Raw genomic sequence first — 27,315 nt, forward strand, 5'->3', positions numbered from 1 at the left:
TACTTAGCCACGTGGAGTTATTCGACACTTAACAAAACGGATGGGATTTTAAGTGTCTAACAGCAATACTCTCATCTCCACTTGTTTTATTTTGCAGGATTACCCATCCCTTGCCCTGCTGACTGAAAAACTCTCAGAGAATAACATCTTCCTGATCTTTGCAGTAACCGAGTCGGTCACTGAGATATACAAGGTAGGCTTTTGAGAAGTTAAAGAGCCTCACACAAGCAAGAACCAACATGCCTTGAGGTCTATGTAGCTGCCGCTGTTCCTGATTACATCATCAGTTCTGTTAATGGGTTCAAAATATTATTTTCTGGTGCAGAAAGAAAGGCTGACAGATTGGAACAGGAGTTGGGCACGGAGGTGAATTCCAAATCTCAATTGATCCAGTCTGATCCAGTTCAGGTTTATTTGCACATGAGCCCAGTTTACGTTGGTTTATCTAGGTTTATTTATTTGTCTCCGCTCTTATTATTTTTCTCTCCTTCCCCCTTCATTCATTCCCCTTCACAAGCAACCATCCTCAGCCAAGAAACACCAGCCCACTCTCTGGCCTCTGTGGTGCTTGCTTAATCATTCTCGGGATGGTGTCGCTAGCAAGGCCAGCATTTATTGCCCATCCCTAATTGCCCTTGAGAAGATGGTGGTGAGCCACCTTCTTGAACCGTTGCAGTCCGTGTGGTGAAGGTGCTCGCACAGTGTGTTACGGAAGGAGTTCCAGAATTTTGACCCAGCGACAATGAAGGAACGGAAATTATATTTCCAAGTCAGGATGGCGTGTGACTAGGAGGGGAACTTGGAGGTGATGGTGTTCCCATGCGCCTGCTGCTCTTATCCTTCTCGGTGGTAGAGGTTGCAGGTTTGGGAGGGGCTGCTAAAGAAGCCTTGGCGAGTTGCTGCAGTGCATCTTGTAGATGGTACACACTGCAGCCACGGTGCGCCGGTGGTGGAGGGAGTGAATGTTTAAGGTGGTGGATGGGATGCCTATCAAGTGGGCTGCTTTATCATGGATGGTGCCGAGGTTCTTGAGTGTTGTTGGAGCTGCACTCATCCAGGCAAGTGGAGAGTATTCCATCTAATGATAACCTCTAATGCCTGGTATGGTGAGAAGTACTACGATCGGGCCTTTAAACAGATTACATAGGATTGCATAGGACATACGGCACAGAAACAGGCCATTCGGCACAACCAGTCCATAGAATCATAGAATCATAGAAATTTACAGCACGGAAGGAGGCCATTTCAGCCCATCATGTCCATGTCGGCCAACCAAGAACTATCCAGCCTAATCCCACTTTCCAGCTCTTGGTCCGTAGCCCTGCAGGTTACGGCACTTTAAGTGCACATCCAAATATCTTTTAAATGTGGTGAAGCATTCTGCCTCTACCACCCTTTCAGGCAGTGAGTTCCAGACCCCCACCTCCCTCTGAATGAAGACATTTCCCCTCATATCTCCTCTAAACCTCCCACCAATAACTTTAAATCTATGCCCCCTAGTTGTTGACCCCTCTGCCAAGGGAAACAGGTCCTTCCAATCCACTCTCTAGGTCCCTCATAATTTTATACACCTCAATCGGGTCTCCTCTTAGAACATAAGAACATAAGAAATAGGAGCAGGAGTAGGCTATTTGGCCCCTCGAGCCTGTTCCACCATTCAATAAGATCATGGCTGATCTGATCATGGACTCGGCTCCACTTCCCCGCCCGCTCCCCATAACCCTTTATTCCCTTATTGCTCAAAAATCTGTCTATCTCTGCCTTAAATATATTCAATGACCCAGCCTCCACAGCCCTCTGGGGCAGAAAATTCCGCAGATTTACAACCCTCTGAGTGAAGAAATTCCTCCTCATCTCAGTTTTAAATGGGCGGCCCCTTATTCTGAGACTATGTCCCCAAGTTTTAGTTTCCCCTATGAGTGGAAATATCTTCTCTGCATCCACCTTGTCGCATCCCCTCAGTGTCTCTTGTATGTTTCGATAAGATAACCACTCATTCCTCTGAACTCCAATGAGTATAGGCTCAACCTATCAAGCAAGAGGTTCCCTTTTGAAATCCATGCTAACTATTCATTATTAGATTTTCAGTTTCTAGATGTTCTTCTATTTTCTCCTATAGTAGAGATTCCATTATTTTTCCTACTATGGATGTTAAGCTGACTGGTCTATAATTCCCTGGACATGTGTGATCATTTTATTTCAAGAAATTCAACACTGCAAAGGGAGGCGATTTTAACCCTACTCGTTCAGCAGAAACCTGGCAGGAGTCTCTTACCTGTCCGAAGCCGCCATGATCGCAACATCTGCAATTTTAACCTGCTCTCCTGATCAGGCAGAAAGGATAACCGCCCGGAGCCAAAGGGGTCCTTCTTTAGTGACCCCCAGGTCCCTCTGCACCGCAGCATGTTGTAATTTCTCCCCATTCAAATAATATTCCCTTTTACTGTTTTTTTTTCCAAGGTGGATGAACTCACATTTTCCGACATTGTATTCCATCTGCCAAACCTTAGCCCATTCGCTTAACCTATCTAAATCTCTTTGCAGCCTCTCTGTGTCCTCCACACAACCCGCTTTCCCACTAATCTTTGTGTCATCTGCAAATTTTGTTACACTACACTCTGTCCCCTCTTCCAGGTCATCTATGTATATTGTAAACAGTTGTGGTCCCAGCACCGATCCCTGTGGCACACCACTAACCACCAATTTCCAACCTGAAAAGGACCCATTTATCCCGACTCTCTGCTTTCTGTTAGCCAGCCAATTCTCTATCCATGCTAATACATTTCCTCTGACTCCGCGTACCTTTATCTTCTGCAGTAACCTTTTGTGTGGCACCTTATCGAATGCCTTTTGGAAATCCAAATACACCACATCCATCGGTACACCTCTATCCACCATGCTCGTTATGTCCTCAAAGAATTCCAGTAAATTAGTTAAACATGATTTCCCCTTCATGAATCCATGTTGCCTCTGCTTGATTGCACTATTCCTATCTAGATGTCCCGCTATTTCTTCCTTAATGATAGCTTCAAGCATTTTCCCCACTACAGATGTTAAACTAACCGGCCTATAGTTACCTGCCTTTTGTCTGTCCCCTTTTTTAAACAGAGGCGTTACATTAGCTGCTTTCCAATCCGATGGTACCTCCCCAGAGTCCAGAGAATTTTGGTAGATTATAACGAATGCATCTGCTATAACTTCCGCCATCTCTTTTAATACCCTGGGATGCATTTCATCAGGACCAGGGGACTTGTCTACCTTGAGTCCCATTATTCTGTCCAGCACTACCTCCCTAGTGATAGCGATTGTCTCAAGGTCCTCCCTTCCCACATTCCTGTGACCAGCAATTTTTGGCATGGTTTTTGTGTCTTCCACTGTGAAGACCGAAGCAAAATAATTGTTTAAGGTCTCAGCCATTTCCACATTTCCCATTATTAAATCCCCCTTCTCATCTTCTAAGGGACCAACATTTACTTTAGTCACTCTTTTCCGTTTTATATATCGGTAAAAGCTTTTACTATCTGTTTTTATGTTTTGCGCAAGTTTACTTTCGTAATCTAGCTTTCCTTTCTTTATTGCTTTCTTAGTCATTCTTTGCTGTCGTTTAAAATTTTCCCAATCTTAGGGATGTGTCTAAATTACACACCCAAACCTCTGGGCCCCACAAACGCTTACTGAAGTAAGGAAAGGTCTATGAATGCTCACATTATTACCATTGCAGGTCACGGACAACAATCTTGAATCAGAGAATGTATCAACACAATGGGTTGACTTGGAGATTGGTGAACAAATAGTCAAATGATTAAAACTGGTTGACAGTAAAATCAGTATTGAAGGTTTGATATGCATTGCTGGGTTGATTGTGAGTGAGAGGGGATTTCAGATTAACATTGTGTAATCTTGCTGTCCCCACAGAATTACAGCAGTATGATTCCAGGCACTACGGTTGGGACTATTACCGCCGACTCCAGGAATGTCCTGGGGCTCATTGTGGATGCTTATCAGGTGAGTGTGAACAAGGCTTGGTGAATGGCTCGGGGGCACTTGTTCCAATCGTTAACTTGAGGAGGTATGACTCTGGCTCCAAAATCTGCTCCTGCACCAGTTCCCGACCTGGCTCTAGCTCCAGCTCCTGCTCCCGACCCAGCTCCATCCCGAATGGCACACATACTGGGTAACTGAAGGAGGCGCCAACCAGAATTTTCCCAAAAAGGTTTGGAAATGGGCAAAGTGCCACCAAGGACTGGAGGGTGGGAAATGATGACACTGTTCAAGAAAGGGGAAAGAGATAAGCCAGGAAGCTATAGTCCAGGGAACTCTCTGCCCCAGAGAGCTGTGCAGGCTGGGTCATTGAATATATTTAAGGCGGAGGTAGACAGATTTTTGAGTGATAAGGGAGTAAAGGGCTATGGGGAGCGGGCAGGGAAATGGAGCTGAGTCCATGATTAGATCAGCCATGATCATATTAAGTGGCGGAGTAGGCTCGAGGGGCCAAATGGCCTACTCCTGCTCCATTTCTTATGTTCTTATGGAACTTCTGTCCAGGGAACCACAGATCGGGCAACGAAAAACCAGAGATAACTGACATGCAATTAAGAAATAACTGGTCTTTAAACTTGTTATGTATGCAATAAAGGTACAAACTGAGTACTGTTTAACTGAACAAGGTACAATCTTGTTTCTGCTTTATTATGGCCCAAAGTGCCTGACTCACAAAATGGCTGGCCTTTTATACCAGAGCAGCACCATGTGCGTGCTGTTCAGTGGCCTCCAACAATGACACCATCTGGTGGCTACAAACAGCATGTACATACATGACAAAACTAAGCTACATCTTTTTTCCTTATCTTCAGAAAATCCGCTCCCAGGTGGAATTGGAGGTTCTGGATCTTCCGAAGGAACTGTCATTATCCTACGATGCTATCTGTGGGGATAATGAACTTATACCAGGGCAGAAATTCTGCACGGGACTGAAGATTGGAGACACGGTAAGTCCAGTAAAGGTATCTTGCTGTGCTGAGCTGGACACGGGCTTGCTCCCAGGGAAACCCGTTCACAGTTCGTCCCTCATTCGATGTCCAAGAGCCCATGGGACAGCTGGTTTTGTATCAGAAATATCACACTGCTACAACAAGACACTACCACACCCAGAGTCCAGAAACCACTGTCGGGGATTTGTTCTGTGGGGTGCTAACCCTTTGGTCAATTCGTATCTTTGTGTCTTTGCTTCATAAACTAAATCTTAGGTGCAGTGTGTCATTATTACGGAATGAAGATATCCATAGAATGGACCAATTTTATTTTCACATTCCCCCCGTTGATTTTTCACAAAATTTATAATTCACGTCACATCTGGGTCAAAATGCTAAATGTCCCTTTGTGCTGCAGAACCATTTAATTCGAAGGCCTTCTGTAGTATCTTGGGGCTCCTTCACTCTGCACCCCAAACAGAAGCAACACTGGCCTTATCCTAAAAACATGTCTTCACATTGACTCAAGTGAGCACCAGTGTTGCAGCTGTTGAGGGAAGGCACAGTCGGCCTTTCCAGCCTCTGTTCCAGGTCTCCCAGGGATGCTCCCTCCCCAGTCCTGTCTCCCCCTGCTTTGTCTCCCCTTCCTTTGTCTCCCCCTCCCGCTCTCTCCGAGCTCCATTCTGTATCGTAGCCTACAATGATATCTGTCATGGTAGCGATGTCTGAAATTACACGGGACCTGGAGAGACTCCAAAAAGCAAGCAGACCCATCTGTGTTTTTCAAATGTTGTTGAACAAAGGGATAAAATTGAAAAACAGGGAGGTTATATTAATCTTGTATCGAACCTCGGTTAGGCCACACTTGGAGTCCTGTGTACAGTTCTGGTCTTATTACAAAAAGGATATAGAGGCACTGGAAAGTGCAAAAAAGATTTACTGAAATTGTACCAGAATTGAAAAGAGATACCAATCAAGTAAGAGTGAACGGGCTGTAGGAAAGCGACAGCTGAGAGGTGACCTGATCGAGATGTTTAAAATGATGAAGTGGTAGACGTAGAGAAGATGTTTCCACTTGTGGCGGACTCCAAAATTATAAGGCAGTCACTAATAAATCCGATCAGCAATTCAGGAGACACTTCATTACCCAGAGAATGGTGAGAATGTGGAACTCACTGTCACAGGGACTGGTTGAGGCGAGTAGCACAGATGCATTTAAGGGGAAGCTGGATAAGCCCATGAAGGAGAAAGGAATAGAAGGGCTTATTGATGGGGTGAGATGAAGGAGGGTGAGGGGAGCCTCGTGTGGAGCATAAACACCAGCACAGACCTGCTGAATCGCACAACCTGTTCTGTGCTGTACATTCTATGTAACAGTCGTCAGAGCTCAATTCTTCATCAAATACAACAAACACAAACCTATTCTTTTCATCCACAATCATAAGTTCTTCTGCTTTCAGTAGTTGGGGTAGAGCATTGTCTATGGTGCTGTGGATATTGGTGTCTCCATAGACAAATGCAGGAGGTTCCCTGGACTGTCTGCTCAGCCTGGAAATATTTGTATGTTTGATGAGGTGCATGATATTCCTGGAACTACCCGGGGGGGGGAGCGGGGAGTGGGTGGGTGGAAGGGGACGATTTGGTTCGGGAAGCACTGTGGCCCAGCCTGCGCTGAAGTCTCTGAATTCCTGTCGGAATTCCCGGTAATTTAAAGATTAAAGGCAGGCACCCCTTGCCATTTCCAACACCACCAGAGCTCCAACGTGACCCGGGGGAGCAATTTTGCTGCGACACCATAGCATTCACGGTCCTGAGGGCCTCCGGGGGGGTGAGGGAAAAGGAAGAAGCAGATTTTGAAGTTCAGCCCCTTCCTCCCACAACCCCGCACCCCCAGCCCGAGCAGCGTGACACCTCTGTTTGCAGCGTTGCGAAAGGCATCAGTGAGGAAAATATGTCATGGGACGTATCTTCCTTGTTTAGATTGCTTGATCGTCTGCCCCATATTCTTCACCCCCCCCCCCTGCCGACAGCAACAACGGGACCCAACTGGCTGGGAGCCTATATGTTGTTAAGCTCTGAGGTCGTTTGTTGTTTGTTACTGACTGACTTTAGCGACAGATAGCACAGCACCCACCTGCCGCCCTTTCGCCGATTTCCACCTCCGTAACATTGCCCGTCTCCGCCCTTGCCTCAGCTCATCCGCTGCTGAAACCCTCATCCGTGCCTTTGTTACCTCTAGACTTGATGCTTCCAACGCACTCCTGGCTGGCCTCCCACATTCTACCTGACTGCAAGGGGAGCTTGGGGTGTGGGTTCGAATCCACACTCCCCTTGGGTTCTGTACATGCGATTTATGAGGGTGGGTAAGTAATGAGGCACCAGACACAGTGGGTAAGAGTACAAAATGGCTAATGTTTATTTAGAATAGTAAACACAAAGATAGAGGGCATAGGAAGAGGTCATAAAATGGCAGTAATGGCAAAATCTCGCAACAGGGAAGGGGAAAACAAGAGGTTAAAACATCCCACTCACACACAACCACACCTCCCACTCCCACCCTTCCTACCAAGTCCTATCCTAAATTGAGTCTGTGAGGGGGTTTGGGCTTTACTCATAATCCTATCAACTCCGGGGTTCTGTAGCACTTATTCCAGCTCAGGGTCCCTCTGGGGTGGGTTTTATGTTATTGTTCGGTTTTCCTCTTCGATGTTGCGTCGGTTTCTTCTATCTGCCTCTCGCTTATCATCAGACTACAGCTGTGAATCCAGGTTATTGAACCAGGTGTCCAGGTCTGCACAGCTCTGCGTGTCCCAGCCTGATGCTTCGGCTATTCTCACCCTGTCCAGTGTGTTCAGGGCTAATAGCAGCACCTGCTGCCACTTACCAACCAGGAGCTTGGCTCGTGGCTTTTTAGTCTCGACCAAAATCAAAGTTTGCAAAACTCGCTCCTTCCCCCAGCAGCCAGCAGCCCTTTCAAGAACTGACCCCAAACTGTTTTTCTCCACAACTCCTGCAAGTCTTTTCCTCTCCACACCTTTCCTCCCTGTGAACTCTGCCCAGCTCTTTTTTGGTCCACAACTCCCTTTTTCCACAACTGTTTTTCTGGTGGTTCTGTGTCCTATATTTGTATTCAATTCAGTTCTGGTCTTTTCGCGCTCGGTGGGTGGTCCATTGTGTATGTTTGGGCGGGGAGATAGCTTTGAATATTTAATCAGAAGATGTCACAGGTACACGCAGGTGTGAGGACCGGGGTATTGTTTCAGTACACATAGATGCCTGAAAGTCTGCGGGTCCTTTGTTATAGTTCTGGGAGTCAGTGGGCCATTCCTGCAGTGATTCATAGTTTTGATTCAGAGCTATTGTCCATATTAATTAGGTAGATAATGGCCCACATTCGTAGTTTGATTTGTGGAGGGGGGGGTGGGGGAGTCATTTTCAAACTGGGCCGGGGAGTCCTTATTGGTTGAAGATTTCCCCACTTCAGGCCCGACTCTACCCCTGATTGACCTGTCAGAATGCACTTTTCCCCCATTGGCCAGTGCCTCGGTCTCGCTTGTGAGCCAGACTCCACAATGTCTGTATCCGCCCACACGTTTTCCCAGCCTGCTTTTACTTGGCCAAAAATGTTCATTTAGTGTATGGAACGATCCCATGTTAGTTTTCTTGTCCTTACGGTGTTTCAAATGCGGCCGTGGATTTTCGAACCTTACACCGACGTAAACTGGAGGTGATCCAAAACTCTGCAGCTCGTGTCCTACCTCGCACCAAGTCCCGCTCACCCATCACCCCTGTGCTCGCTGACCTACACTGGCTCCCAGTTAAACAACACCTCAGTTTCAAAATTCTCATCCTTGTTTTCAAATCCCTTCATAGCCTTGCCCCTCCCTATCTATGTAATCTCCTGCTGCCCCACAACCCACCATCCGAGATGTCTGTGCTCCTCTAATTCTGTCCTCTTGAGCATCCCTGATTATAATCACACAACCATTGGTGGCCATGCCTTCTGTTGCCTGGGCCCCAAGCTCTGGAATTCCCTGCCTAAACCTCTCCGCCTCGTCACCTCTCTTTCCTCCTTCAAGACTCACCTTAAAACATACCTCTTTGACCAAGCGGTCATCTGCGCTAATTTCTACTTATGTGGCTCAAATTTTTTATCTCATAATACTCCTGTGAAGTGCTTTGGGACATTAAAGACGCTATATAAATAAAAGTTGTTGTAAGCTACTAATACTGAAGTTCCTCGAGCACTTGCCCAAAGAGCAGCATCAGCCATGACATCATATTCCTGAGATAACCAGAGCAGCCAGGCCTTAAATTCCTCCTTCGCAATAAGGAATTATTCGGGGTATAATTGCAGCATTTCCCAAACAGCAGAGGCAAGATTAATTCAGGCAGTATCCGCATGATCAGAGTAAGTGATTAATTCATATAATTGGAAGGCAACAGGAAGTTTGCACAAGCCTTCATTCCATCAAGATTAACAAAATATCTTAACGCTTAAAGTACCACGCTCTTCTTTGAGCCTAATGACTTTGTTTTGGTTTGACCAACATCAGTGCAAAGTATTGCAAAGTGTTTACAGCCCAGAAACGGCCATTCAGCCCAACAGGTCCGTGCTGGTGTTTATGCTCCCCCCACCCTTCATCTCAGCCCCTCAACATACCCTTCTATTCCTTTCTCCCTCGTGTTTATCGAGCTTCCCCTTAAATGCATCTTCGTTATTCACCTCAACTACTCCCTGTGTTATACCACTTGTGTAGGCATGGACACCAAGCAGTAGGAGATTGTCAGAGATGAGTGAAAGAATGGTCAGAGAGGATTTGAGGAGGCTTTTGAAGAAGACGGGAGAAGTAGAGAGGTGGAGAGAATTCGGGAGTGTGTTCAGAGACTAGGGCTTGGGCAGCTCAAGAGAGGCTGGGGGTGGGGGTCACATCGGAGGTTATGGTCAGAGGAGCAAAGGCTACATAGGAACAGGAGGAGGCCAATCAGCCCCTCGAGCCTCTTCCGCCATTCAATTAGATCATGGCTGATCTGTATCTTAACTCCATTTACCTGCATTGGTTCCAAATCCATTAATACTCTTGCCTAACAAAAATCTCAATTTTGACATTTTCAATTGACTTAGCCTCAATTTTTCAGTTCCAGATTTTCACAACTCTTTGTGTGAAAAAGTGTTTCCTAACCTCACCCCTGAACAGCCTAGCTCTAATTTTGAGGTTATTCCTCCTCGTTCTGGACTCCCCCACTAGAGGAAATAGTTTCTCTCGATCTTCCCTATTAAATCTTTCAATTATCTTAAACACCTCAATTAGCTCACGCCTTAATCATCTATACTCAAAGCCGCAGATTGGATGCGGAGGGGATGTGGGGTGAGGATGTTGAGGGATTTGTAAATTAGGTTAAGGTTTTTGGATCCGATGCTTTGGGGGCGGGGCGATTGGCAGGGAGCCAATGCACTCCATGTGGACGGGGGAATGGGACCTGGGGCTGTTGGAGATTTCAATGAATGTCTGTGCTCCCAAATGTGTTCACAATTGTGAGGGGTTTTGATAGAGTAGACTGGGAGAAACTGATTCCACTGACAGGAGGGTCGGTGAACAGATTAAAGGTAATCGGCAACAGAACCAGAGGCGAGATGAGGAGACTTTTTTTATGCAATGAGTTGTTGTGATCGGGAATGCGCTGCCTGAAAGAGCGGTGGGAGCAGATTCAATAGTAATGTTCAAAAGGGAACTGGATATATACTTGAGGGAAAAAATTGCAGAGCAATGGGGAATGTTGGATCACTCTTTCAAAGAACCGACATAGGCACGATGGGCCAAATGGCCTCCTCCTGTGCTCCATGATTCTATGATTCCACATGAAGAAAGAAAGATTACCAGTGGGGAGAGTGATGGCTAAACCAGCTACAAGTTCTGGGATGGGAGGCTAGGGATGTCAACTCTCCAATCAAAGGATTCTTGATCTGCAACTGGAGATACAGATACCTCTGGTGTCTCACACTGGCAATGCACTGAGGATGGACCCAAGGATGAAAAGGGACTTAGATCCTTAATAACCGGGTAAAAGTCTGGCTCTGCTTACACCCATGGTGACCACCTTCAAAGAAGAAACTCTCAGATTGGGTTCCGTGTCTGGAGAAGGAATTTCCCACACCCCCCCAGTGTAAAGGGGAAACCAAACGGGACCAACACCCCATTAAAACCCAGTGCAATGGAAGGAGATGCAAGGTCTCGCCTAATTGGACTGCGCCTCTTGTAGGAGCTACCTCTGTTGACATAGCTGCACAAACAAGTCAGTGCAGCCAACATAAACAGGAACTCTGTTTCTTGCCCAGCAACCTGGCACCAGCTCATTCCAGGACACGACCCAACAGCATGTGCTCTGCAAACAATCTCAGCCAGTTTATTCCAATTCCCATCACCAGAGTTCTGACCATGACGTGCGTCACGTTGGTTGACATCTTGGTGGATCTCTGGTACCCTTTGCCAGACTCGGAGTCCTTTCTCAGGTGGCACCATCAATGTTGATTGCTCTTGACATACCTGGAGACACAGTTGGTGCCAGGCCAGTTCCACAGTTGCTCTGCATCTTTTATTTTGGCTGGTTCATCACTTTGCTGGGGCCTGAGATGCCAGCAACATGTGAACTTATGAGAGTGTGGTCACTGGACTTCCTCTCTTAATCCTCTCCTATAGAAGGTTTACGATATTGGGGATCTTACTTATTTGGATGACGTCTCTTCAGGGAACTTGTCTTCAGGAGAAGAGGAGAACAATTGGGTGGGGTGTATTATGGCGACACTAACAGCTGATGACTACACTTACAAACTGGGGCCAACACAAAATGGAGCATTCCAGACCTCCTTCAGTCTATGGTTGCTCAAGGTGCTCCATGTCACCTCTCTGCACTCCATATAACTCAATTCCCAGGATGCCGACATCAGTAACAACTTGCATTTATATAGCACCTTTAACATGGTACAAAATCCCAAGGAACTTCACAGGAGAGTTATCAGATCATATTTAACAAAGAGCCACATAAGGAGATATTAGGACAAGTGACCAAAAGTTTGGTCAAAGCAGTAGGTTTTAGGGAGCGTCTTAAAAGAAGCTCAGCTCAGGGTCAAAATAGGACGCCAAGGTTACACACAGTCTGGTTCTCTCTCGAACAGTGGCCGGGGAGGGGGTTGGAGTGGGTGGCTAGGGAATGGAGTTTGTGGTGGGGACTGAAGACCAAAAGGATATGGGCCCTTGCAGCATCTCCGCTTTCCTGGCTGCAACAGAGATTAGGCCCCCTCAAAGCTTCCATCAGAGCACCTTGCCATTGCCCCCACTGCAGGGGGGCTGAGTCCACAGGGGCTGCCCTAGAATCGGCTCGGTCACCGGACAGTGAATGGAAGGCGAATGTCTCCTGAGGAAGAGGAGGAGGGGGAGGATGGTCTGCCGGAGCATCATTTGTTTGATCAGAAGGTAACTTCCACAGAAGATCCAAGCAAATGTATATCACGTAGGCGGCCAGCTCACAGAAGGTCATTTAAAGGCTGTAGTACTGCCCCTGTACTCCAGTTTTACTCTTACGTTTCATGATCTCACTCTGATATAGTCCAGGAGGAGCCAGTTCGACCTGGAGAAAGACAAGTCTCCGACTAATGTAAGGAAGTCCTCCTCCACATGAGAATCAACACATGGATTGAAACTTCGGATTGAATAGTGGAGGCAAAAGCACTGGAATCATTTTAGCGACAACTGGGATCGGCACCTTCAGATGGGGAGGGGATGCTGTGTCGGGTGGGAGGCAGCTGTGGGCTGTATTTCCCTCCTCCCACTGACGGCAAGTTAGGGCGGGACTTCTGCCCGCTGCCCTGACCATGCAATGACCCTGACCCAGTTTCCTGGATCATGGGTCATGATCTAGGCAGAGCAGCATCCTAGTGGGACCACTGCCACTGTGAGGTCCGAGCCAAGGCCGAGAACCGTTATGATTGTGAGGCCTGAGGAGAGGGAGAGGTACCCGCTACTAAGCCCCTCCCTCCAAAAGAGCCTTCCTGCACTGACCCAGGGACTAACGCCCTCACCCACACACACACACCTCCCACACCCCCACACACCCCCCCACACACCCCCACACCCCACACACACCCCCCACACCCCCCACATCCCCACGCACCCCCACACACCCCCCACACACCCCCCACACCCCCCCACACACCCCCCCCACAGCCCCCCACATCCACACCCGCACCCCCACACCCCCCCCCCACACACACACACACACCCCCCACACACACACCTCCCACACCCCTACACATCCCCCACACCCCCCCCCACACACACACACACCCCCCACACACACACCTCCCACACCCCCACACACACCCCCCACATCCCTACACACCCCCACACACCCCCCACACACCCCCCCCACAGCCCCCCACATCCACACCCGCACCCCCACATCCCCCACACACACCCCCACACACACACACCCCCCACACCCCCACACACACCCCCCACACCCCCCCCCACATCCACAACCACACACCCCCCCACGCACCCCCCCCCCACACACACACACCCCCCCCACACACACACCTCCCACACCCCTACACATCCCCCACACCCCCCCCCCACACACACACACCCCACACCCACCCACACACACACACACACCCTCAACACCCACACCCACACACACCCACACCTCCCACACCCCCCCAACACCCACACCCCCCCACACACACACAAACCCCTCCACACCCACACCCACACACGCACATGCGCACACGCGCGCGCACACACACACACACATACCCACACACCCTCCCCCATATACACCCCTCCTGGGGGACCCTGGAGTTGCCGATGCAAGGTGTGTAAATCAGCTGGGAAACCAGGGCCTACCTCTCCACCGTTATTTCCACATGGCAGGGTGGTGAAGGGGCAGCTGGCCTTCCGTGCTGGGGAGGAGGGAAATCCGGGAAGGGATGGGGTGGTAGGCCTCGCTGCCTGATTTTCCTTGATTTTCCTCAGATTTCGGGCAGTGTAACCAAGGAAAATCCAGCTGAGGAACTGGTGGGATGAATTGCTTCTCTCATCTGTGATTTATCTTGTGAGCTTGTGAATAAATTAAAGCATTCTAATGGTCTCAATAAGTCGCTCTAACATATGTATCTGTTTCCAGTTTTCCCACTTCATAACACTAAGTTCTGCTACTAATTTAAAACTAGAATAAAAACATTGGCAGGCAGCTGGCCTATATTATTGTCAGTATTTAGGATACCGTGTGTGTTGGGTTCAGTTCAACCATGCTTCAGTTCAGTTAACACTTCCTCTACATTTAGTTCCTCTTCTGAACTACACATAGCATGGCCCAGGCTCCATCCATCCCAAATATACCATCCAATCTTGTCTTGCTGCATTCTGTTCCATAAGAACATAAGGAATAGGAGCAGGAGTAGGCCACCTGGCCCCTCGAGCCTGCTCCACCATTCAATAAGATCATGGCTGATCGGATCATGGACTCAACTCCACTTCCCTGCCCACTCCCCATAACCCTTTATTCCCTTATCGCTCAAAAATCTGTCTATCTCCGCCTTAAATATATTCAATGACCCAGCCTCCACAACAGAGAATTCCATAGATTTACAACCCTCTGAGAGAAGAAATTCCTCCTCATCTCAGTTTTAAATGGGCGGCTCCTTATTCTGAGACTATGCCCCCTAGTTTTAGTTTCCCCTATGAGTGGAAATATCCTCTCTGCATCCACCTTGTCGAGCCCCCTCATTATCTTATGTTTCGATCAGATCTGAAAGGCACTGTTTGAAGAAAAGTCTTCTTGCGTCATGGCCAAATTCCTTCATTCCACGCCACCAAAAATAGTCCTGGTCATTCATCTCATTGCTGCTTAAATTGACTGCCACAATCATCTACTTCACAGAACTGGCTACGCTTCATAAGTAATCCGTGAGATGCAAAGGCATTTTGGGCACATTTTGAGCTCTAGGTGAATGAAAGTTCTCTCCTCTCTTTGTCTCCAGGTGAGTTTTAATGTGAAGCTAGAGGCCAGAGAGTGTCCGAAGGATGGGAACGTGAAAACCTTTACACTGAAGCCACTTCTGTTCAAGGACACCCTGGAGGTGACCGTCGACTTCAGCTGTGCCTGCGCGTGCGAGAGCGAGGCGGTGGAGAACAGCACCGACTGCACGAATGGCAACGGGACCTACGAGTGTGGAGTGTGCAAGTGCCTGCCGGGCCGCCTGGGGCCTCGCTGCGAGTGCATGGACGGCGATTACTCAGTCACCAATCAGGACACCTGCTCCCCAAAGGAAGGCGACCCGGTTTGCAATGGCCGCGGGGAGTGCGTTTGCGGACAGTGCGTCTGCCACAGCAGTGACCTCGGAACCATATCCGGCAAGTTCTGCGAATGCGATAACTTTTCGTGTGGACTCTACAAGGGGAAGGTGTGCTCAGGTGAGTGCAATAACACGCTGCGACGTGAAAGTGCGTGCCGGCCGTCTCAATGCTTGGCCACCACTGGCCAGCAGGAGGTGCAAGTTGAGCACAGCAGACCAATTGCTCCCAGCCCTGCGCGCACTATTCATGTAGCTATGACAATGGTTCACCTTGCGCTGGTTGAACGCGCTACCTCTTCTGCACATGTGCTGAAACATCACGCATGTCCAGACGAGGTGAGCCGTAATTCATTATGGGGCAAGAGCAGAATCATCGGCAATAGGGGTGGATGGAAACATTGTCACTCCGAAAGTGAACAATGGGCAACGATGGTCCAGTCCCAACAGCTTGGCCTGTTGCGCTGTGCAGACAATGTCCCTCCTGCCCTGGTTCCCACAGCATAAGAACCTCCTCATCCCATGGCACGTTGAAGCATCTCAGTTAGGATAAATAGATGCTAAATGGAGGTGTAACCAGGCATCACCAAGCCAGCACTATTACATCCATTGGTGAAGTACCATACAACTATTTTTGTAAGGAAGGGCAAACCTCCACTGCCGAAACCCGGGATTGAACCAGGGACCTTTAGATTTTGAGTCTAACGCTCTCCCAACTGAGCTAAAGCCCATTGCACTGTACCAGACCAAATCCAGTAATATCTGCACATTCCATTTTGCAAGATATTGTAACAATATCTTTTTAATAGATAATTTCAGTGCTTTATGAAGTGCACACATGCCCATAGGGGCCACGCAAGTTCCGGGTTTAGGCGTGTGCTGCACATGCACTAAAACCTGCAACTTGCGATGTGTCAAGAACTCCTTTGCCCGATCGTACGAACCCCGGGGAGAAGGGCCTCCGCGGACGGAGAGTTTGGCTCTTTACCCAAATTTTGCCCAGCAAATGCCCGTGAAATTCCTACGGCTGGTAAAAGCAAGCGTAAGGCCTGCTTATACCAGTGTAAGAGTTTTAAAAATCATAAACATAAAATGTTTTCATTCATTTATATATTTAAAAACTCTGCGCAATAAGGTACATTTATTTTTAGCCCCGTTAAACATGTACATTTTTTTAAAATATTTTAAATATGTAACGTTTTTTAAATTTATTTGATGTGTAGAGGTATTTTTTTATGTGATCCTCAATCATATTTATTCGAGTTCTGTACATACGGAACTCACCACAAGGATGAATGGGGAGCCCCTTCTTTGGTTGGGCCAGCTCACGTGATCCCAGGGGTGCTTGTGAACCGCCTGGGACCCTGGGATACGTAAGCCTTTACACAGGCCTATCCATGGAGGCCCAGGACCACACGTAGCTGACTCTCCCAGACCACCAGGTACGTCCGTAGATTTTTTGAAGGTCGGAGGCATCAGGAAGTCTCCGCCCACAAATTCAGCCCCTTATGTTTCCAGCCTTGTCGAATTTGGAGAAATCGCTCAGAAAATACATGGCCGAGAGGGAAAATGTAATCCTGATTCGGAAATATTGCACTAAGGGCCCTGTGTAATCTAAATTTGGAACGGTTTCACTCAAGCTCCCTGTAAATATGAGTGTGCAGCAAGACCCTGCATCAGGCTGGGCTGGCAGTCCCAATCCTACTGACTGCAACATTACATCTGGGCAGACTGTCGCTATGCAACCTATACGCCTCGGAGTCATCATCATCATCATAGGAGGTCCCTGCTATCGGGGATGACTTACTTCCACGCCAAAAAGGGATGATTTCACGGGTGTTTCAATGAAGGACCAAATGTTCCAGGTCCCGAACTACATATTGAAGGGTGGAAGATGCCTGTGCGTGGATTTTTTTAACGTGGGGTGGCCGATGCACACCAGCCACCACACGGGCTTGACAGAGCTAGGACTTGGTCCAGTGGCAAGGGTTAACCAAGACAACTGGAGACCAGCTCTGCTGCACGCACCTAGTGCGCGCACATATCGCAGTGTGGGCTGGCCCGTGCTGCCCCTGGGCCTTCGGAGTGGAATGTTTGGCATTGCCTCACGCTGATACCACACACGTCACATGGGCTTGGCCCTTCAGTATGAAATTACTTTAATTAACGATCAGAGGCAATTAATGTTTCACAACACTCCTTAAACGACAGGGCTCCAGAGCTAAGGTACGTCGGGAGTCTGCCATGATCCAACACCTGAAGCTCAATCTTTCAGAAAACCTCTAGTCTCTGGGTATCAGTCAGCCAGCCTCCATTTGTTTCTTTGGCTCAATCAGACTGGAGTTACACCTTCCCCCGCAGCCCCATTCACCAGACTGGAACTTGGGTCAAACCAAAGAAGTTACAGGAACAGATTCAGCTGTGGTTCAGTGGTTAGCACCCTCGCCTCTGAGTCAGAAGGTTGTGGGTTCAAGTCCCAATTGGAATTCAGAAGAATGAGTGGTGATCTTATCAAAATGTATAAGATTATGAGGGGGCTTGATAAGATGGATGCAGAGAGGATGTTTCCACTGATAGGGGAGACTAGAACTAGGTGGCATAATCTTAGAATAAGGGGCTGCCCATTTAAAACAGAGATGAAGAGGAATTTCTTCTCTTAGAGGGTTGTAAATCTGTGGAATTTGCTGTCTCAGAGAGCTGCGGAAGCTGGGACATTGAATAAATTTAAGACAGAGATAGAGTTTCTTAACCAATAAGGGGTTATGGGAAGTGGACCTGAGTCTGTGATTGTATTAAATGGCGGAGCAGGCTCGAGGGGCCGTATGGCCTACTCCTGCTCCTATTTCTTATGTTGTTATGTTCCAGGGACTTGAGCACATAAATCTAGGCTGACATACTCCAGTGCAGTACTGAGGGAGGTCTGCATTGTTGCAGGTGCCGTCTTTCGGATGAGACGTTAAACCAGGCCCCATCTGCCATCTCAGGTGGACATAAAAGATCCCATGGCACTATTTTGAAAAAGAGCAGGGGAGTTGTTCTGGCCAATATTTATCCCTCAATCAACATAACAAAAATAGATTATCTGGTCATGATCACATTGCTGTGTGTGGGAGCTTGTTTGTGCGCAAATTGGCTGCTGCATTTCCCACATTACCTCAGTGACTACACTCCCAAAAGTATTTAATTGGCTCTTTGATACGTCCGGTGGTCTTGAAAGGCACTATATAAATGCAAGTCTTTCTTTCTTTAAGGACTTTGCTCAGCTTCTAGATTTAGTACATTCTGGATCAGAGCTCCCACTCAACAGTGAGATGTCGGCATTTTGCCCAAGTGCTCAAATTCAAAGAGGAAGGAAAGTCTAGGAGAACAACTTTCTAATCAAAATCCTCATCCAATGTCCATTTGAAAAAATCTAATCTAGCACTCTCTGAAAACATTGTAACAGTCGCCATTCTCCGTTGGAGAGAAGTGAGTACAGTCTCTTTGAGGTCAAGGTGGCTTCAATATGACACACCTGGCAATTGGAGCTCAGAACCAAGTTGGCCTCCTACAGTCCTGTACTCAGCAATCCTATACCTGAACTAGACAGGTGCGCAGGTTAGATTGACCAGCTAACCTGGAGAGGCAGGCAGGGAATCCTCCCACTCCACTCCAGATAACCATGGAAACCATTAGCCAAATGGATAGAAGCAGGAAACATAACCTTGAGCATAGTTAGAGGTCCCCGAGCCTTGACTTTGCCAAGAGTAAGTGGGATGTGGCCCTTTAAGGAGAAAGTGTGCAGCCCATATTGAGCGAACAAAAATCAGAAGGTGCGTGTGTGGATTTCTCAATAGGTTGAACTGGGGACTGTCCAACACGGTGATGGGTTGCTGTGCTGATCAAAAATTATATATTGTCATTATAGCATCCCCAAGTAGGCCCATCAGTTTGAGTCACCGTCCTCTTCCACAATGTATCTTATGGGAGTAGAGTGATTCCATTCACTTTAATGGGAGCTGACATCTCACACTGGCCTGAGAAGTGACCCAGAGCTGGTAGACCCCCGTGAAGCTTGCCCACCAGTGTTCTGTTTACCTGGGGTGCTCAAACTCTCACTGGCGCCTGTGAATCACAGCGAGTTCCCGTTGCAGTGAACAAAGCCATTCCCATAATGTCACAATCAAAAAACTTAATAGAGTGTGTGGGCTGGAGACTGCTCCAACTTATAATTCTTGAGATGTGATTCAACACTAAGATATAAAGACTTAGCAGAAAGAGAATTCCTTCAGCGCTATTTTTAGAATTCTTCTCTTAATCCATTTCTAATGAAGTTGATCCGCACTAACTGTCAGGATCGAGGAGCCCATCTGTTTATGAATACTGAGTGATGCAGAATACTAACCCAAGTAAGGGGAAGTTAGAGGAACACGTGAAGGAGAAAGGATTGGAAGGTTATGCAGACAGGGTTAGACCAAGAGGGTTGGGAGGAGGCTCATGTGGAGCGTACCAGTTTAATGTGATACATGAACAATTTAACGTGATACAGAACCGTAAGAGGCAAGAGCTCGACTTGCCAAAAAAATGCAGCCATGGACGTCACAAGCAGTAAGGGAGAACATTGAGCTGAAAGAGAAAGCATACAAAAATGCAAAATCTGGCACAGATCCTGGCGAATGGGAGAGAGATAAAGAACAACACATGGTGGCAAAACAGACAGTAAGAGCTACAAAGGGGTGTATAGAAAGAAACTCGCAAGGGATATCAAAATCAACACACATTCTTTTTACAATTACATTAAGAAAAAGAGGGTAGTCAGGAGCAGTGTGAACCCCTTGAAAACTGTGATATTGTAAATGAAAATGAGGAAATGGCGGATGTGTTGAATAATTACTTTGTGTCAGTATTTACAGTAGAGGAAGAGGATAGCATGCCGGACAGCCCAAGGAAACTAATATTGAATCAGGGACGGAGACTCACCAAAATTGACGTAAATAAAATAACAGTAATGAAGGAAATAGTGTCACTAAAGAGTGACAAATTCCCAGGGCCAGATAGTTTCCATCCCAGGGTTTTAAAGGCGTTAGGTCATCTGCAATGTTCTCGCCTAACTATAATCTTCCAAAGTTCTCTCAATTCAGGAACCGTTCCCTTAGATTGGAACATTGCGCATGTCACTCTGCTATTCAAGAAAGGTGAGAGAGGGAAACCAGGGAATTATAGACCAGTTAGCCTAACATCTATTGTCAGGAAATTACTGGAGCCTATAATTAAGGATAGAGTGACTTAACACCGTGAAAATTTTTTGCTGATCAGAGAGAGCCAACATGGGTTTGTAAAGGGTAGATCATGCCTGACGAACCTGATTGAATTTTCTGAAGAGGTGACTAAAGTAGTGAACATGGGACAGTTTATGGATGTTATTTATATGGACTTCCAGAAGGCACTTGATAAAGTCCCTCATAAGAGACTGCTAGTTAAAGTTGAAGTTCGTGGAATTGAAGGCAAATTATTGAGCTGGTTGGGAAATTGGCTGAGCAGCAGGAGACAGAGAGTAGGGACAATGGGCAGGTACTCTCATTGGCAGGATGTGACTAGTGGTATCTCACAAGGATCTGTGTTGAAATTATTTCCGCTGGTTGCAGAGTCTAGGACTAGGGGGCAGAGTCTAAAAATTAGAGCCAGGCCTTTCAGGAGAGAACTTAGGAAAAACTTCTGCACACAGAACTTTCTTCCGCAAATGGCAAATGATGCTGGGTTTATTCATTTTAAATCTGAAATTGATAAATTTTTGTTTACCAAAGCTATTAAAGGATATGGGGCAAAGGCGGGCATATAGAGTTAGGTGACAGATCAGCCATGATCTCACTGAATGGCTCGAGGGGCTGAATGGCCTACTCCCTGTTCTTATTAACATCAGCATAGACCATTTGGGCCAACAGGCTTGTTTCTGTGCTGTAAATTCTACGTAATACTCTGGGCCAAACGTGTGAGGCTCCAATGCCGGTGAAGAGTCTCGCTGAAAGTGTGCATGAGTGTGAGTCCGAGAATAATGCCAGTGTTAGAGCCCAGTCTCTGGACCATGTTTGACTCTAATTTGGCATCCGGCTGAAGCTGTGGTAATTTTTTAAAGTGACAGACAGCAAAATGTTTGAGGACTTAGAGGCCTCTCTCGGGCTGGGAATCCAGAGTTCAGTTTAAGCACAGTATCCATGCAGTGCCAACATAGGATCATCGCCCTTTGAGTCTGTTCCACCATGCAGTGAGATCATGGCTGATCTGTACCTCAACCCGCCTTTATTCCATGTCCCTTGATACCCTTAGCTAAAAAAAACCTGTCAACCTCAGTCTTGAACATTTCAATTGACCCCCAGCCTCCACAGCCTTTTTAGGGGAGAGAGTTCTAAATTTCCACTCCCCTTTGTGTGGAAAAAGTGCTTCCCAATTTCACCCCTGAACGGCCTAGCTCTAATTTTAAGATTGTGCCCCCTTGTACACCACTGCCCCACAAGAGAAAATAGTTTCTCTGTATCCGCTCTTGTCGAATCCTGTTATCATTTGTTGAACACCTCAATGAGATCACCCTTCAACTTTCTAAACTCAAGGGAATACGAACTTTGTACGCTGCCATGCCCAGTCCTGCCCCCATCCAGCACCCACAGGCTTGCATTTCCCAGCAGTAACTGGGACAAAGGGACCGATTTACTGAACGTACGCCATTGGCGGAGAGTCCCACCACATGAAGCAAAAAACCACAAGCTGATTGGTCATGGGGTTGTCCTGCTATCTCCTGGTGCACTGAAAGACCGATCGCGAGCGTTCGAAAACTCAGCCCCAGAAACCCGAAACAGAACATTCTACAAAGGCTTGGTGGCTCTGCCAGCCCCTGAAGAGAGAGAGAGAGAGAGAAGGCAGGCTTGTGTTTTGGGTAGAGATCCAAAACTGGGAAGGAAACGTTAGGACAACTGCTTTACAGAACGGACCACAAGAAAGGGACAGGGAAGGAGCAAAGGGCAAAGGTTGTGGGTCAGGGATGCCAAGTATTACTGCTGTGTTTTTTTTGGCCAGCCCAGGAGTCTGACATGGTGAAACCCATCTCGGTATTTACCTGGTTTCTATTTGCCCAATACAGAGTGCACAGTTCCTCCCTATGGGGGAACACCGCACTTACCTAAAACCAGAGAGCTTAGTCACTGCTTGGTGACGGCCGAGGTTTTATAATACCCAAGTTTAAAAAAATAATAATTCTCTGCCGTAACCACCACATCCCACAACATTCCCAGGTTGGGCAGGTGAGTGGGTGGGCTGCTCCCAGGATCGTCTCTCTGGTGGTCTATGCACTGGTGGATGAGAAGAGATGCAGAGTCTGGTTGAGTGCATCTAACTGGGTGCATTGGAGCAGTGCCAGCACTCAGTCAGGGTCTTGAAGCCTGGCTGCTAATGGTCTCTCATTCCCTTTCTTTTATTTATTTTTCTTTAAATAGATTCCTTTCAGAAAATAACATTTTGAGATAGAGTATGAGAGTAATTTGAGACATGACGCGTGGTGAGTGTAGCGAGCTTGGGAGGACCAGGATTTTGGACCCACTGGGTGCTTTCCTCATCCTTTGTCTGGGTCTGTTGGTAGCGATTGATTGCTATGGTTACTAAATATATTCAAAAAGGAGTTAGATGAGGTCCTTACTGCTAGGGGGATCAAGGGGTATGGCGAGAAAGCAGGAATGGGGTACTGAAGTTGAATGTTCAGCCATGAACTCATTGAATGGCGGTGCAGGCTAGAAGGGCCGAATGGCCTACTCCTGCACCTATTTTCTATGTTTCTATGTTTCTAGTCAACAACCCCAGTATCGCTGCATCACGTGACTCCCAGGATGGTGCAAGGCAAACTAGATAAACCTCTGTCTTTCTTCGTCTAGAAATTTCTATGCTCTGTTTCTTTCATTCTCTCATGCTCTCAGTTTTGCGTTCATACCCCTTATTCTTTCTATCTCTCATTCTCTCTCACTTTCTCCGATTCCCCCTTAGAATCATAGAATGGTTACAGCACGGAAGAAGGCCATTCAGCCCGTCAAGCCCGTGTTGAATTTCTTTTCCCTTTTCTCCCCCTTACCTTCCGTTTCTTTCCCTTTTCTTCTCCTTTCCCTCTCCCCCCTCCTCTAGTGATATTGATTTCAGCTCTGTCCTGTCTTCAGGACCCTGTTTTATGGATTTCCTTCCAAGGGGGGGAGGAGTGGAATTTGCCCATCTGAAAGTGGAGGGCTGTGATATCTTTATACATCACGGACACAAAGGCACACTACACAAGATGGCTCCTTAACGAGACTGTCATATGACCGCTGTCACATGACTTGCCACATGACCTTTTATTGTATTTACATCAGCAGTTGCATTACATCAGTAGTCCATGAGGTGGAGCTCTATGACCAGGGCAAAGTGGTCCAAAGCCACCTTTCGCTACTGTGTTTCCTTCTCCCTCTGTCTTGCTCATTCTCTTTGTCACGTTCTGTCTCTTCCGATAGACAGGTGGCTCCAGCCCACTTCCCAATCCTCAGTTTCCCCGGCACATCCTGAACCCCTTGTATTGGGAAAGAGGCTGTGGGAGTGGGGGGGGGGTGGGTGCACGGGGAGTGAAGTTAACGTTCAGGGTTGTGCACAATGTCGGCTGCTCCGACTCTCACCGCTGTTTTCCGTTCACCACAGGCAACGGCAAGTGCCAGTGCGGCGAGTGCAGGTGCTTCTCGGATTGGACGGACCGTTACTGCAACTGTAGCACCAAGACCGACAGCTGCCTGCCGGCGGTTGGGTTCATCTGCAACGGGCGAGGCAGCTGTAACTGTGGGAAGTGTGCCTGCACCGACGGAGCGTACGGCGAGCACTGTGAGAAGTGTCCCACCTGCCCCGACGCCTGTACCTTCAAACGGTGAGTGCGGCTCCCCTCCACCCCCACAACACGCCAAGCGCTGCTTCTTTGCTCAGTCTGCCAGCTGGAGCTCTTCAATGTTGGACTTTCCAATCGCAGGCTTGACCGACATTCATACTCGGGGCGGGGGGTTTCCTTTGAAGGGGGGAGGCTGGAATTTGCCCATCTCGGTTGGGGTCACCGGAGAGTGAAGGATAAAGTTGTCCAAAGCCTTGGAGAGACTCCTTTGCGTTCACCGTGGCTCAGTGGGCAGCACTCTCGCCTCTGAGTCAGGAGGTTCCAGTCCCACTCCAGGGACTTGAGCACAAAATCTCGGCTGACACTCCAGTGCAGTGCTAAGGGAGTGCTGCACTGTCGGAGGTGCCGTCTTTCGGATGAGACATTAAACCGAGGCCCCGCCTGCTCTCTCAAGAAGAGCAGGAGAGTTATCCCCGGTGTCCTGCCCAATATTTATCCCTCAATCACCATGACAAAACCAGATTATCTGGTCATTATCACATTGCTGTCTGTGGAAGGCGGTCGCGGGTCGCATGCTGCGGGATGGAGTGGAGAACACTCGAGTTGTTATGTTTAGAATAATTCAACAAGACTGTATATCTTAAGCTCAAACTGTTGTGACCTTGGTCTCTTTATTGTAACTCCAGAGTGAGGAGGCAGCATGGTAGACTGCCTGTTATACCTGCTTGCCCAGGGTGTGCAGGTGACCCTTGGGTCTCCCACAGGTGCGCCCCCTGGTGGCAAGTCTTACAAAGTGGTAATGTTTACATACATAACACGAGTCAAAGGCAGAGTCTCGATTGAGGAGATCTTCGAAGTGCTCCTTCCAACGGGCCCTGACTGCCTTGTTGTCCTTGATGAGTGTTTTCCTGTTCTTGGCCAGCAGTGGGATGGGGCTTTGGGAGTTTGGACCGTAGCTGGCCTTGACTGCGATGAAGAATCCTCACATATCATGGCTGTCAGCCAGTTGTTGTATCTCCTGTGCTTTCTCCATCCACCACCTATTCTTTACGTCCCGGGTTTTTTGTTGGACCTCAGCCTTTAGCCGTCTGTAATGTTGTTTTGCAGCTCCCGAGTTGGGCTGTTGCTTAAGGCTCAGAAATGCTCTGCGCTTACGATCTATTGATCATTCTCATCAAACCAGTCCTGGTGTTTCCTGGTTGAGTGACCAAGTGTCTGGAGGGCAGACCAAGCGCTGTGGGCATTCCGTGTCTCAGGGTCATCAAAGCATGCTAGGTTAGCTGTGAGGCGCTGGCTGTATAGGGCTCTCTTAGCTGGGTCTTTAAGTGCACCGGCATTGACTTTTTTGTGGCACTGCTTCTGCTGTCCCCTCCGCTTTGGGGTTATGTTGATGTCGATGATGGATCGGATTAGGCGGTGGTCCATCCAGCAGTCATCAGCTCCTGTCGTGGCGCGGGTGATGCGCACATCCTTGCGATCTCTGGCTCAGACGATGACATAGTCGAACAGGTGCCAGTGTTTGGAGCGAGGATGTTGCCATAATGCCTTGTATTTGTCCCTCTGGTGGAACAAGTTGTTGATGAGAAGTTCATGTTCTAGACACTTTGTCAGGAGTAGGGTACCGCTGGAGTTGGCTTTCCCTACCCCCTCTCTGCCAATCCCACCTCCCCAGAGGGCTGTGTCTTTGCTGACCCTGGTGTTGAAGTCACCGAGGAGGATCAGTTTGTCGTCCGCGGGGACACAGGACAGGGATTTTTCGAGGTTGGAGTAAAAACCCTTTTTGGTCTGATCGGTTGGAGCTTACGCACTGATGACTGTGGTGCATTGGTTCCGGGATAGGGTGAGTCGAAGAGTCATGAGGCGTTCGTTAACCCCGCAGGGGGTCGACCAGCTCATTTTTGATGGCGAAGCCGACTCCATGGAGACGGCGTTCTTCCTCTGGTTTTCCTTTCCAGAAAAAGGTGTAACCTCCACCTTGTTCCTTGAGCTGGCCTTTCTCTGCCCGCCAGGTCTCACTGAGGGCGGCGATGTCGATGTCAAAGCATCTAATTTCCCGGGCAACTCTGGTGGTGCAGCATTCCGTTTTGTCGCTGTTAGAGTTGTCTATGAGGGTCCTGATGATCCAGGTCCCGAACTTCATGTTAAGAGGAGTGGAAGATGCCTGTACGTGAGTTCTTTTAACGCGTGGTGGTCGTTGCACACCGGCTACTACACCGGCTTAGCTGAGCAAGGTCTTGGTCCAGTGACAACAGGGTCCAAGACTACTGGAGACCAGGCACTGCTATATGAGCCTAATTGCCTACGGCGAGATGTTGGCCACAAGCTCGGCGCCGAGTAGCGCCATTGATGGTAGGTGGTCCGAGGCCTGGTTGGGGGCAGGCATTGGGAGGGTCAGTTGTCCGCTGGAATTCCGTGTGGGAAGTCAGTAAGGAGTGGGAGAGTGGAAGAGTCACAGCCATGATGCTCACCAGTTAGTAGAGGCCAGGTCACCAGTGGGGAAGGAAAGGTCCGGCCGTCGTCGAGGAGGAGAGGCCCGATCCCGCTGGAGGGGGCGTGATGTCCCGGTCACCTGGTCGAGGGCTCACCTGCTCGCCGGGATCAAGGACTCCGGTCGTCATCATTGATGGGTGGCATAGTGAAGCCTGAGGTAGGCCCAAACTCGTGGGTTGGGTTTCGAACAGGGGCTTAAGTGTCCAAGACCCCCATTAGGGTCTATTAGGGATAGGGGAGGTTTAGACAGTCGGGGGGGGGGGGAAGCTGGGGGTGGGAATTTGCCAGATGGCAGAGGATTGTAGTTGTTCAGCAGGGGAGCTCCTTAGGGAGCTGCCACCCCGGTGGCCATTTTGGGCCATTGATGAGGAAATTCAACACCGCCTCCAGTGCGCCAGCGCAGCCTTCGGCCGCCTGAGGAAAAGAGTGTTCAAAGACCAGACCCTCAAATCTACCACCAAGCTCATGGTCTACAGGGCTGCAGTAATACCCGCCCTCCTGTATGGCTCAGAGACATGGACCATATACAGTAGACACCTCAGGTCGCTGGAAAAATATCACCGACGATGTTTCCGCAAGGTCCTACAAATCCCCTGGGAGGACAGACGCACCAACATTAGTATCCTCGACCAGGCCAATATCCCCAG

General features: G+C 48.3%; 1 protein-coding gene and 1 non-coding gene across 2 annotated transcripts in view; one reads left to right on the top strand and one right to left on the bottom strand.

Annotated features, from left to right (window-relative positions):
• Positions 1-27,315, top strand: part of LOC139233679 (integrin beta-3-like) — an 88,057-nt gene that overhangs the window by 49,252 nt on the left and 11,490 nt on the right. Inside the window, exons 7-11 of the mRNA XM_070864084.1 lie at positions 98-193; positions 3,916-4,005; positions 4,854-4,988; positions 15,010-15,442; positions 24,001-24,220. Of these exons, the coding sequence (XP_070720185.1) occupies positions 98-193; positions 3,916-4,005; positions 4,854-4,988; positions 15,010-15,442; positions 24,001-24,220 (974 nt within the window). The remainder of the gene's footprint in view (positions 1-97; positions 194-3,915; positions 4,006-4,853; positions 4,989-15,009; positions 15,443-24,000; positions 24,221-27,315) is intronic.
• trnal-caa (transfer RNA leucine (anticodon CAA)) lies at positions 15,980-16,049 on the bottom strand. Its single transcript has one exon. It is a non-coding gene; the product is annotated as a tRNA-Leu (tRNA).

This window comes from Pristiophorus japonicus, chromosome 21, assembly GCF_044704955.1.
Source record: "Pristiophorus japonicus isolate sPriJap1 chromosome 21, sPriJap1.hap1, whole genome shotgun sequence".
Lineage (NCBI taxonomy): Eukaryota > Metazoa > Chordata > Chondrichthyes > Pristiophoridae > Pristiophorus > Pristiophorus japonicus.